We start from the raw sequence: 13,665 nt of genomic DNA on the forward strand, positions 1-13,665 counted from the left end.
TTCAGCAGTCGGGTGAACACTAATTTGTTTGGGGTTGGAAGTTATCTGTATTTTGGATTAATTCCCATGCCATGCTAAATGAAACTTAGGCTCATTGCTGGTTTTAATCCTATTTAATCCACACAAATGTATAGTTTCTTCGTCTGCAGAAATCATGGGGAAAAAGAGCCAATTTTTTTTCATAATCTCTATGCATAGTTTCTTCGTTGAATTAGTTACTCTTTTTGACATCTTTGTCATGTTGAATACGAGTTTCACCCAATTTGGGTACATCTTTATCATAGATTCTATGAACATTGCAGAAATTTTTTGTTTTAAAACTATTAGTGTCACTAGTAAATTTTTACTGTAATTGTTGTTTTTCATTTGCAGGTGAGAAAGGCATCGGAGAATCAACTGGGAAACCTTTGCATTATAAAGGAACATGTTTTCATCGTGTAATTAAAGGGTTTATGGCTCAAGTAAGTTAGCTTTTGTGGTTATTCTTTTCTTTCTATTGAGGATTGTCATAAGCTAATTATGTTGGAGGAAGCATGTCATGTTGTGTGTCAATACTATGCTGCACACTTGCAATAGTAAATTGTGTTTGTAAAGTTGTGCAGAAGTGACTGTCGACAAAACTATTTGATGTCGCCATTTTTTTTACCTAACTCTCGTCAAACTTTTTTGTATTTTATAATTTTTCTACTCTTTATAATACCAATTTTGTTCTTATGTTTTGACAGGGTGGTGATTTTTCAAGGGGTAATGGTATGTTTGTATTTACTTTTTTAGCTATTGTTTACCCAATTTTAATATGTAGATATCCCTTTTGATTTATCCTATACAAAGACTTATAAGGAACACCATTTGTATGGTTTACAGGCACTGGTGGAGAAAGTATATATGGAGGAAAGTTTGCAGGTAAATTTACCTGTTAGAAATATTGACATTTGGGAAATGAAAGAAGATGAAAGTTTGCATATGCATGGTTGATTGCTTTTATGATTAATCATTTGACTAGACATACAAGTTCTCCTTGCAGATGAAAATGTCAAACTAAAACATGATGGACCTGGTATCCTTTCAATGGCTAATAGTGGTCCTAACACCAACGGATCTCAGTTTTTTATTATATTCAAGCGTCAGCCTCATCTTGATGGGTATATAAGCTTTACATGTTACTTTTCAAGCTTGATGTTCTTCAATCGGTTTGCACACATTCCTGACAGTTCAATCCACATTTCTTGTTCTCGTTGATGTCCCTTAAATTTTTTAACTTGGGCTTTGTTCAAAGTTTGGTTGCTTCTGTCTTTGCCTGATGGTTTTTACATTTTCATTTATTCTAAAAGTTTTGAGCTTTTGGATGATGACCATTTTTGGAGAAGTTTGATATTTTACTTTCACATGATGTTGCAGGAAACATGTTGTTTTCGGAAAAGTTGCCAAGGGATTGGAGATTCTGAAGAAAATGGAGCAGTTGGGAACATCCGACGGGAAACCTGCCCAGCCAATTAAAATTGTTGATTGTGGTGAAATCTCTAAAGCAAAAAGCCAGCATACAGTGGAGAAGGAGAAAGGTATTTGTGATGGGGATAGATATCGATGAATATGTTATAAACACTCTCACTTGAAAGTTCTGCCGGTTGTAATTGTTGGTAATATTATGAACTGTTTCTCATTTCAGGGAAAAGGAGAAAGTCAGCAAAATCTTTAATTTCTGATGATAGTTCTGATGCCGACAAAAAACCAAGTAGAAAAAGAAAAACATCTTCCAAAGACAGAAGGAAGAGAAGGAGGAGATACTCAACATCTGATAGTGACAGTGATAGTGACAGTTATTCCTCAGATTCTGAATCAGATTCTGACTCAGATTCATCGTATTCTGATTCAAGTTCTTCTAGTGATGGGAAACACCAGAATAGGAAGAAAAATAATCGTAGGCATGGGAAGAAGAGAAGTATTGGACGGAAGCAGAAAAGAAGCCAACACAGTCGTAGAAGATCAAAGCACAAGTCCAAAAGGTCTGAATATAGCTAGCCTTTAGTGGGGAGCCATGAATAGTTTTTTATAGCATACCTCCCTCCCTTAGTTACAGTTTCCTTGGTCTCTGCTTTGAATTAAATTGCTTTTGTATTTTTAGGAGTTCTGAAGGTTCAAGTGATTCAGAAAGTGAGAGTTCCAGTGCTAGTGGTAGTTCTGGTGATAAGAAAGCTGATCGTCATGTCTCTGGTCGTAAAAAACAGGCCGACAGCAAAGCTAAAAAAAATCTAGGTATGTGTATTTATCTAATTCTTACAATATGTGCCACACTCTTTCACCTTCCCCATTTCCTCCACACATAGTGTAGTACAAGAATATTATGAATACTGTAACTGTTATGTTGATATTGCTGTCTAAGTAAATAGCTGCTCATACTACAGACACAGGAAAGCAATCTTCTAGCCTTCCCTTACAAAGTCAAACTATTCCAGAACTAGGGGTGGATCCTAAGGTTAGAAGGACTATGGACAAACAATCACACGAAGAAGGTGAATTGTCTCCAGAAAATGGCGAATTTCTGAATAACAGGCATGATATTCAAGCTGAATTTAGTAAACCTGCTAATCAACATGGTTATTCAGATGATTCAAATCGCAAAAGGTTTTGCCTCTTGCTCTGTTAGCATCTTGTTATGATTCATTTTATGATGTGAATTTTGCTTTGATTTAAATGTCAAGTTGTCGGCTCAATCATGGGACTTGAATATGATAAGTTTATATGATATCTCATTTTCCAGAGATGTGAGTCCCGGAAGAAGTCCTGCTGGGAGTCCTACCAAGAATTCAGAGGAGCTCAAACGACGTGCTTTACCGGCTAGTCCTGACCAAAAAGCATCTGAACTTGCTGCCTCCAAACATGGCCGGGGAATTTCAAAAAGCCCTTCGCCAAATGGTATGCCAAAGCGCGTTAAAAAAGGACGAGGCTTTACGGAGCGTTATGCCTTTGTACGCAGATATCGTACTCCATCTCCAGAGCGGTCTCCCCATGCATATCGTTATGGCGAAAGAAATATAAGAAGGAATTTTAATAGGTACGTAATCTTGTATATACTGTTTTGTTAAACTGGATTGCTCGAAAAATTATTGGATATTGTTCTGACTAGTAATATTTGTATTTGAAGAAATACAAGCTACAGAAGTTATTCTGAGCGCTCACCACCACGACGTTTTCGAAGCCCACCAAGGCGCAGGAGCCGTCCCAGGTTCCTTTTCCCTCAATTTACATTATCCTTCCATGAAACATTTGAGTACTTGCTTAATAATATATAACTGGACATTTGCATTATTCTATGGGCATGCAGTGGTAGGATAAATATTTCACATTCATTTTTATGCGTTCATTGTAACCTTTGTCCTCGGTGTCTCACTTTATTATGTAATATATGAGTTTTAATGTATATACATCAATTCCAAATCTTGTGCATGATGAACGATTGTGTTTGTTTCTAAGAATTGTCTTGTAAGAAAAATGAAAATTTAATATATATCATTCATGAATTTAATTTCATATGCTTATGTGTTCAGATACCAGAGCAGAAGAAGTCAGAGTAGGAGCATCTCCCACAGTCCAGAACGAGGCCGATATAGAGACAATGGTCGTGGTCGGAGTCCAATACGTAGTGTTAGCCCAGAAGGCAGGCGACCTTCCATAAGTGACAGATTAAAATCCCGACTTGGTGCACGAGATAATCAACAATCTCCAGACAGAGATAGGCCAAAGTCAAATTCGAGGAGCAATGGCTCTTCAAGTTCAAGATCGCCTGATGCTACACCCCCAAAGCGTTATGACAAAAGGACTTCTGTATCTCGTAGCAGGTCTAGATCGAGCTCTGCATCCGGACATAAGGGTTTGGTTTCGTATGGAGATGCTAGTCCTGATTATGGGGCTAGGTAGTATTATGCTGACTGGATAACAGCTTTCAAGTCCCAACCGGAGCTGAAATTTCTAAACATTCTGTAGCAAGTCTCAGCCAAAGGAGAAATACTTGGACACAACCTCACACAGGTGTTTCTCCAGCCAAAGACCCTCGAGTAATGTGGGGCACTACTTCGCGGCTTACATATTGTCGCGTCTTTAGTGGAGTTCTGATGTTGAGCTTAAAGTATTGTGTGTCAGCTTAAAAATTACTAACAACAAGCCTTTTGTTGTCAAAAACTTGAATTGATCCATTATTGTTTTTTGACTTCAACCGTCATGTTTGTGTTCATTATTATTTGTCCTGAAATAATTTTATTTACAGTTTTTTCTCTCCTTTCAAAGTAATCCTATCTAAGTGTAAGACCTGAACCGAACTTTCTGGTTTTATGAACTTTTTCCTGCAAAACTTGAATCAAATTGTACCCACAATTTTTTATTGGTTTGTATTCCACTAACTAAACGGATATGTTTCAACTTTCAGCTCCACTCCTTCTCCCTCCTATCTGAAATGAAGAAATACAATTTGCCTATTTGTGATTTTAATTAGATATCTATAATAATTAATAATCTCATGCAAGACATTAGTTACCAACTTGAAAATCTAATGATAATATTCAAAAAGAATCTACAACACAAAAAAAAGTCCAAAATGAATATCAATTTTCATGTTTGTTGTATTCTGTTTTTGTTTTTGAAATTTTGAAAAATTAGTTATAATCATATAGCTCAAGTATCGTGAAATTTTCGTCCCTACTCTCACCACGTGAGATACAGTACATTCCAACTTTGTTGCAATAGGGGGAGCTTACTATTGAGTAGTTATTATTGTGTATCCACCGGCCAGTTCCAATACCACACTGTACTGCATCAGACATTTATATGTAATCTAATAGAAGCGGTTGAGCCCGTCCTTTACACACACGCCCAAAAAAAACACCATTCTTGGTGGCAGTCTTTTGATCTGTTCATTGGTCTCTTACTTGGGTAAAATAATTATTGATACACACTTGTGCTAATCGCACTAACTCACACGTGTAACAGCATGTCTCCACCAAGCGATATAGTCGTCTGCCGATTCCGAAGTATGCGTTTGTGTTAAAGTTAGTGATGAAGCGGTGATTGACTGACTCACTCCTTCGCCGCTTTTCCTTTCTCTCTTTTTTTTCAAAATATAAAAAGAAAGAAGCGGTGGAGTGCCACGGTCTACGGAGGAGTGAGTGCCGCTTGGGTTTGTGAGTTCTATAACTTTTCCGTTGGAACGGAATCAAAAATGTTCTTAACCTGACATGTCATGTCAGTGCTCCACTTCCTCCTGTTTTCATTATTTATATTTTGTTCAATCAATTATCTTTCACAAATGAAAAGCTCACTAATCACTAGCATATGTAATACTAGTATTTAACCTATTTATCAATACTTTAATAACAAGAAAGGATCGATATTCAGAGTGTTTTAAGATTAAAATGAAACAATATCGTTGTACCAACACAAAAGTGCAACAATATCGAGAGTGTTCATGAATTAAAGTGCATCTTACACGTTGTTACCGGAAAAGAGTTTTATAAGTATATTTTATTTTATTTTTTCTTGTCATATTACTTAAGTGGAATAATTTAGTAAAATTAATTTTTTTAACTAAACAGAATACAAAATTATTATTAGATATAAGTGTATATTTTTTATATTGAAAGTAATGTTTTTTTTCTGGTTTAGAGTATAAAATCAAAAATTAAATGGATAAGGGTAAGTAAAAAGTCAAATCAATTTTTTAATTAAAATGTTTACAATTTTAGCTAATAATATATATTCATATTTTTAATTTCCTTAATATTAATTAAGCTTGCATTTACTTAAAAAAAAAAAAAGAGCTTATATTACATTGATTGAAAAAACATTAATTAAAATATTTATTTAATATACCGCCTCTTCCTCTTTTATTAAATTCACAAGACACTCGTTAAATGACAGGTGCATGTGATTGGAGTATGTGATGATTTCAGTAAAATAAAAGGACCGGATGCAAAGTGTATAAAAAAGCGTGCACTCACTTTTGTGGGAAACCCTAAGTAACCAAACGGTTTTATTTTAGGAAAATGTTGTGCCAACAGCTAAATACCTCTTAAACACCTTTTAAAAAATATAAATAAATAGTTGTGATATTTTGTATAGATAAAAAAAAAAACTTTATTTGTTTGTATAAATTGATAGAGGATATAATATATAAATACAAATTTAAAATTATTAAAAATAAAAAAAAATGAATATGTAAAATATATTTACAACATTTGAGTTAATAGCATAAAACAATACAATACTAATAAATAATTTGATAAAATCATATTTATTGAAATATTATTTCATCATATATGCAACTTTGAAGACATAGTTATTAATTGAATCATTAATTATTTGAAGTTAATATATCAATCTAAATTTAATAAACATTGAAATCAAACAAACATCATATTAAGACCGAAAATCAAATAACGTCAATTTAAGACAATAAAATCATGTAAAAAAGCACAAAAGACAAACTTAATTTGTATAGAAACCACTTATTTGTATTAAAATCAAACATAAAAAAGTATAAGAGTAATTCCAGATAAACAAATTATATCTCTTTAAAAATATTAGGATCGACTAGGTTATACTTATAAAAATAATTATGTGATAAATTATAAGAGTTTAATTGTTATGTATTGTAAATGTACAAAAATTTATATTATTAATCCATCATAATTATTTATAAACGTGACTTACACATAATATTGATAAAATTAAATATCTCTAAAGATTTAAAAATTGTAATTAATGGGCAATGTAAATATTACTTATAATAATAATATATATAAATTAAATGTATATTATAATGTGATAGAAAAAGGAGAATAAAATATATGAGTGATTTAATAAAAACAATGTTATTTAGGAATATTTTATTTTATATGGACCAAATAACTTCTTTTTAGTTATTGACAATGACCAAGTTGTCACTTTTAACTTTTGTTTAGTACTTAATTATTACTTTTTTCAGGGACTTATGTAACGATTAGATTGTCCAAATTTACTTTCTATTAAAATTAAAATTCATTTTTTATTTGTTTTAAAGATTAAATCGAACCATATCTTTTATTTTAAGGGATCAAAATAGTTATTCACTTTAAAAAATATCATCCTATTTTATGTATCCATTTTACAATAATTATTTCTAAAAATTAATGAAAGAATATAATTATGATATTACGAAAATTTCTTTACAACTATTAGTGATTATTAATCATTCTCATAAATATACTCCATATAATATGATGATTTGAAAATTGTGCAGTTAGTAATAAATTTAAATTAGAGGTTTAGTTGAAAAATGTTAGTTTTCTTGCGTTAAAAAGGTAAGGCTACCACTATTTTAAACTATTCTGTATATGTTAAAACGACAATTATTTTAAAATCAAAACAAGTTATATTTTGAAGAATAATATGTCATATTAAATATTTCATTTGCAATAAATTTTTTATTTAAAAAATGTGATTTTATAATATGTAATAATACACAAATTTTACTGATAAAATGCTACTTTTATTTATTAAAGTAGTCGTAAGTATATAGCCCATAAATAATAAAGGATAATTAGCATTGTAAATTGATATAAGTAACTGTTTTTTTTTTAAGAATTGTATATATTTATGAGACACATAATATAAGACTAAAGTATTAATATAGTCTCAAATATAAATATTTTTTTTTTCTCCCTGAGTATAAAACTAAAGATAGTTTACTGTCAATATATTTAATGATGTTTTCTTTAAATATCATTTAATTATATAAATTTTATTTTTTAATGACTGTTTTATTTTTGTAGAATAAGTTATCGTAAATAACATTTTAGAGAATACACTTAACTTTTTTTTACAAGACTAAAGTACTTTTTAACCACATTATTTATATGAGTAGTTATAGTAACACCTGTTAGTTTTTTATATCGATTTAACATTAAATTTTATTTATTAAATATTTGTTGACATTAAATTTTATTAATTGATTCATTAATATATTGTTTTCATATTATCTTAACGATTATGATATCAATATTTGAATTTCTATTATAAAAAATATTTTAACTTTAAATTTAATTTACTCCATGAAAATTCAAATATTTTTAAATTCATGAAAAATTTGATGTATAATATTTTTGATAAGAATAATTAAATAAATAATTCAACGAAATTCAATATTTATGAAAAAATTTTAATTTTAAAATTAAATTATTAAACTTAAGTTGACATTGAGTTTTTCAAATAAAGATGAATTGTTTGAAAAATTCAAATTATAGAAAACAATCTATTTAAGCGTTTATTTAGTATTAGACTAAAGTTAAATTATCAAGTCCTGCCTTATGTGAATAATAATGAAATCTTGGACGTACAACTATGAGGCTGTATGGCATTTAGAGAGAGAAAGAAGGGCAAAAATATAAATTTGGCATTGATTAATGGCGTAGCGTTTTAAAGACGAGAAAAGCGGGAGTGTGGAATAAAAGGTGGCCACATACCACAGTGTTGAGAAGCGGAAGAGAGAAAAGTAGAATGTGAAAAATGGAGAAGCCTTCAAATTAAGAGTGTGAGAGATAATGACGAAAAGGATGGGAGTAAAGGAGCAAAAACAATTCGAGAAGCAAATGGGGTGCATGTCAGGTATCCTACACATCTTCGATCGCCACCCTGCCAAACGAATCTACTCCGTTAAAACACTCACTTCCTCAACAACACAACCGGAACCGGAAACAAACAGTAACTCACCATTACAATCAACACCAGAAATAGAAACACCTCAACCACAAAAACTGCCTCTTCCGGTCCTCCCAGTTTTCGATTTCAAAGATGGAACAAGATCTTCCTGGAAATTCACCAGAGAAACTCCCAGACTATCATTAGATAGCAGAGCCATTATAGATGCAAAAGGAACGATCCATCCAAAACAAGAAGAAAAACCACGTCGTTCCACTAGTGTCGTTGCAAAACTCATGGGTCTCGAAGACTCCGAACTTAACCCCACCCCTAACCCCGAATCTCAGCTTCAGAGATCCGCTTCCGAATCAAGACTAAACAGAGATCCACATCAACAGTATCGTTTCTTTGATACAACCAATTTTCAGTTAAAGCAATACGACAACGGTTCGTCGTTAAACGACAGACTCTCAGATCCAAACGCCAAATCAGAATCAATGAAAGGAATAATAATGAAACAAAACAAGTGTTTCTATGATTCTACTGACTTTTTCCCTGCTCCAAAACAGAGCGTTTCTGTTTCAGGAGAGATTGAGAAACGCTTGAAGATGCGAGGGATTCACGAACCTTCTAAAGATCTCGATACGCTGAAACAAATTCTTGAAGCATTGCAACTTAAAGGACTTTTACATTCAAAGAAATCAACATTTCAAACAAATTATAGAAACTATGTTATCGAGAATGAGAATGATTCTCCTATTGTAGTTATGAAGTCAGGAAGATCGTTGAACCGAACCGGTTGGACCGGAAATGATTCTCCACCACCAGTTTCAAGTTTCCGGTCGAAGCAACGGTCGAGACCGGATCATATTCAAGCGCAGGTTAGAAGCAGAAACAACGCGAACTCTCCCACGCGCAGTCCGAACCGCGTGAGGAAGGTTGCCAACGTGGAGAAGCAGAGAAAAGTAAATGACGTTGTTGATCACAGAAGAGTCACTCCGGTTCATTCCTCGAGAAATGAACCGAACCGGTCGAGGACGAGAAAACTGAACACTTACGAAAAGGAGGTGAAAAGCATGGCGGAAGATGAATCATCCACCGTTTCTGATAGCAGTTTCAGTACCGATACAGAGGTTTCTAAAATTGAATATTTAGTTAATTTTTGTTTCATATTTTAAAATCGATGAAATCAATTTAACGATTAAATTACTACCATATTACAATGCTACTTAACGATTGTTTAATGGTGGTTGAATGAATTAATGAACGTGATGAATTTGTTTGTTATGGTAAAGAGGTTTATTAAGGTGGAGGAGCAATACAGAGAAGGTAAAGAGTTACTGCAGAGGTGTGATAAGTTACTGAACAGTATAGCGGAAATAACAATAACAACAACAACAGGGAGAGAAGTACAACAACCGAGTCCCGTATCGGTTCTTGATTCGTCGTTTTACAAAGATGAGTCGTCGTGTTCACCGTCTCCAGTAATGAAACGATGCATTGATTATAAAGGTCAGTACAAGTCGTAATCATTACTGTATTTGGCATTTGCTATAGCATTAACTAGGTTGTGTGGTTTTTAGTCAGAGAGAGTTAATATTGGCGGTGACGTCAAGTTTGGGCTACACATGTTTAGGTCTTTATAGAACCAAACTGTTCTTTCCTTTCCTTCACAACAACTATATTGTTACTCTGGATTAGTTTATGTTTTGTCGTCTCTTCACTTCTCTCTTTAATTATTTACTCCATCCACTCCGGGGAGAGAAACAAGAAGTTCCACTAAAGTCTAGTGTTAGTATAGTGCTACTGGTAATGAAATTCGCGCCTTATTCTATCTTACGTGGACCAATCATTTGATAATAGGGGAGTGGAGTTGGTTGGTTCAATATTGACTACGTCAGAAAGTATACTTGTACGATCACGTGGGAGTGATGGTATGGCAGCATGCTGCCTTTCAATTTCGATACTGCTGTGTGTCACCGTCAAAATATTAGATTATTACCTGCACTTGGAACTTGGAAGGGTAATTATAATGTGAAACACAAGCTTACCTATTTTTGAAGCTAAGCTTTTTTTTTTTAATACCAAAAGTTAGTGGTTATTTTCTTATAATTTAAAACAATAATTTGTTACTAAAGGATCTAAATTTTGTACCTCTGTTTTCAATATTTGGTTCTTTAAAAAAAGTATAATATAACTGCTCATGATTAATTATGTTTCTTCATTTTAAAAGAGATTAGTCTATCATTTTTAATACTCTTGTGACTTAATTATGTACTTAGTAAACCATGTCACATAATAGTTAATAGTTGATCAATTTTTTTCTTAAAGGAATAATTTAGTAGTATGAGTTAGAATATGGAAGGAGTATTGACAAAGAGGTTTAATGTCCAATTCCTACCACTAGCAAATTCCAACTCACCTTAATTAAAAAAATCTGTTCATCAAATTTCAATGATATTAGATTTTTTATTTAAGTATTTAAATTTGAAGAAGTGAGGAATAAAAAGACCTCTCAATATCTAACATCTTTACTTACAAAACCATATTATATTATATATTTATAAATGTAAATAGGTAAAAAAAAAAAATAGAGGCGTTCTTGTTTTTCCTATTTTTTTGTTTAGTTTAAAAAATATAAAAGTATATATAAATTAATGAAAGTTCACAAGATATTTTATCTCTTTCTTATTTAAATAAAAAATAAAGGTGTTCATAAAAGTGTTATATTTTCGTTATATTTTTTCTGCTTATTATGTTTCTAAATTAATAAGAAAATTTACTTTATCCCCTCCGACTGTTGGACGAGAGTGATGACAGTTCATAGTAGTAACATAAAGGAATATACGAACAGTGTCATTATAAATTTTGTCTCTTAATCTCACACTTGATGTTAATAAAGTTCGGTAAAATCGCAGATCTAGGAGCTGAGTCAGAAGATGATGTATGGAGTGCAGCTTTGTGTTCCAGTGAAGCCAAATCCGAGGATTGGGATTTCGTATATGTTTCAGAAGTACTTCGTGCTTCTAATTACTTGCCCGAAGACAATGACGTTTTCCTGTTCCTAGAACAGCAACAGTACCTTAAGGGAAACGACACTTCCAAAGTCTCCACTCTTCAAAGGCGGTTAATTTTCGACACCATTCATGAAATCCTCAACCGTAAACGCCGTTTACCGCCTTGGAAGTTAGAGAACGCGCCGCCGTTACATATGATCTGGTCAGAATTTCGGAGAATCCGAGAAAGAGAGGAGTCAGACTCAGAGGATCTATTTGAGGTTATATGTGGGTTGTTGAGGAAGGACATGAATGGAGAGAATGAATGGGGAGAGTGCCACGTGGAAATTGGGGATGTAGTGTTATACATCGAACGGTTCATATTCAAAGATCTTATCTGCGAAACCATTAGGGATTTAGCATTGTGTAAGGCACCACGTAACAAAGTTTCGATGCTTCGCAGGAAGTTAGAGTTTTATAATTAGGACCAAACAAAAAGAAGGGGAAAAAAACAGAGCAAACTGATAAAAAATAACAATAAGACCTGAAAAAAATAGGAAGGGATTCACTTGGGTTGCTTGCTTTTTCCCTTCTCTTTAGAAATCCACTAGTCTACTCACTACTTTCTAATTTTTATAAATATGTTTTGCTTTTTCAATGGCGGAATCAGGAGTTTTAAACCTGAAATCCAGGCAAGTTTAAGGATGATGACCTTTTATTAGTTATGGAACTTTATAATTTTGGTCATTAACTCAGTAAATAATTTAAATTAGTTATTAAATTATAAAATGTTAATAAAAAGTTTAAATTTATTATTAAATTATTAAAATATTAATTAATTTAGTCTAGATGTTGTAACAATTGTTGATTATTCTAATAATAAATAAAAAATTTCAAAGACTTTTATAATTGTAAAATATATTTTTCAGAAATTAATTTTATAATTTTATAATTAATGTAAATTTTGTATTTAATTGCGTATTATAACTTTAGAACATTGGAAAGCAACGTTAAAATAAGCATGAAAGTTTAAAAAGTAAATAAAATTATTTTTTATATGTAAAAAAGTTTAGATAAATTAGACATGGGAGACTCATTAGAGTTGGTACATACCTAAGCTGGATTTGAATTTAAATCCATGTAAAAATTAGTCAAAATAAAATATGTGCATAAATTGTTAGCAATTAGATTTGGTGGAAAGTTGTTATGGGATGGGGTCACTAATGTTGCTTGTGGTTGAGGTTTTTTTCTCAATATGTAAGCAATGGGAGGAGGTTCTACACAAAGATAGTGGAGACCCCATGCAAATCAATTGGCACTCCCACTTTAACAGACAAAATATTGAATTTTTATTAGATTTGTGAAATGGTTAAAATAGTACATATATATTTTTAATTATACTATTTAATTAATATATTATTTGCATTATTTTTAAATATCTTCTGTTATATATTTATGATATTAATAATATATCATATTTAATATATATAATTTAATAAAAATGATATTATTTATTTTATTTATATATTTTTAATTAATTTTTATAAAATGATTAGATGATTCAATCTTTTGTAATGCTAATAATCTAAAATTTAATTCGGCTTAAAATACCTTTAATGTTGTTATTGATGGTATTTAAAGGGCCTAGTTTCAAATATCGCTGTAAGTCTATGAATTTATTAGGTAGCTAGGTGTTATTCTAAATCCAGACTCTTGTCTTTCAAAAATACTATAATCCAACACTATGAGATTTCATTGTTGAGATACGTTAATTATATATATAAAAAATTAATGTTTTGTCTATCTAATGAAAAAGACGAGAGAAAATAAAAGTTGTTAAACGGAGGAAGTGAAGCCGCAAAATTGGTTCCTTAATTAGTGGCAGGGTGATTTTACATTAACTACTTGATAGCAACTTCTCACCCGATCCAACCTCTCTTCTTGTCTTTCTCACCTCTAAATATAGAATAAAAACAAGCACTTGTTGCATGCCCAATTATTCACT

General features: G+C 31.8%; 2 protein-coding genes across 3 annotated transcripts in view; both read left to right on the forward strand.

Moving 5' to 3' along the window:
* LOC101499767 (peptidyl-prolyl cis-trans isomerase CYP63) overlaps positions 1-4,375 on the forward strand; it is a 5,696-nt gene extending 1,321 nt beyond the window's left edge. For both annotated transcript variants that reach the window (XM_004493670.4, XM_012713935.3), the window contains exons 4-14: positions 373-461; positions 726-750; positions 865-903; positions 1,025-1,142; positions 1,399-1,559; positions 1,667-2,003; positions 2,123-2,253; positions 2,403-2,622; positions 2,759-3,052; positions 3,143-3,223; positions 3,546-4,375. In XM_004493670.4, the coding sequence (XP_004493727.1) occupies positions 373-461; positions 726-750; positions 865-903; positions 1,025-1,142; positions 1,399-1,559; positions 1,667-2,003; positions 2,123-2,253; positions 2,403-2,622; positions 2,759-3,052; positions 3,143-3,223; positions 3,546-3,915 (1,865 nt within the window). In that variant the 3' untranslated portion in view covers positions 3,916-4,375. The remainder of the gene's footprint in view (positions 1-372; positions 462-725; positions 751-864; positions 904-1,024; positions 1,143-1,398; positions 1,560-1,666; positions 2,004-2,122; positions 2,254-2,402; positions 2,623-2,758; positions 3,053-3,142; positions 3,224-3,545) is intronic.
* A 3,983-nt stretch (positions 4,376-8,358) lies between these two features.
* Positions 8,359-12,407, forward strand: LOC101500312 (protein LONGIFOLIA 1-like). The gene is made up of 3 exons (XM_004493672.4): positions 8,359-9,797; positions 9,960-10,176; positions 11,583-12,407. The coding sequence occupies exons 1-3, from the start codon at positions 8,568-8,570 to the stop codon at positions 12,143-12,145; spliced, it is 2,010 nt and encodes a 669-aa protein (XP_004493729.1). The 5' UTR covers positions 8,359-8,567; the 3' UTR covers positions 12,146-12,407.
* The last annotated feature ends 1,258 nt before the right edge of the window (positions 12,408-13,665 follow it).

This window comes from Cicer arietinum, chromosome 3 (genome assembly GCF_000331145.2).
Source record: "Cicer arietinum cultivar CDC Frontier isolate Library 1 chromosome 3, Cicar.CDCFrontier_v2.0, whole genome shotgun sequence".
Classification (NCBI taxonomy): domain Eukaryota; kingdom Viridiplantae; phylum Streptophyta; class Magnoliopsida; order Fabales; family Fabaceae; genus Cicer; species Cicer arietinum.

Coding starts and splice junctions, on each gene's coding strand:
- LOC101500312 (XM_004493672.4), top strand. CDS start 8,568: ATGACGAAAAGGATGGGAGTAAAGGAGCAAAAACAATTCGAGAAGCAA. Junction 9,798..9,959: donor GTTTCAGTACCGATACAGAG/GTTTCTAAAATT, acceptor GTTATGGTAAAG/AGGTTTATTAAGGTGGAGGA. Junction 10,177..11,582: donor ACGATGCATTGATTATAAAG/GTCAGTACAAGT, acceptor GTAAAATCGCAG/ATCTAGGAGCTGAGTCAGAA.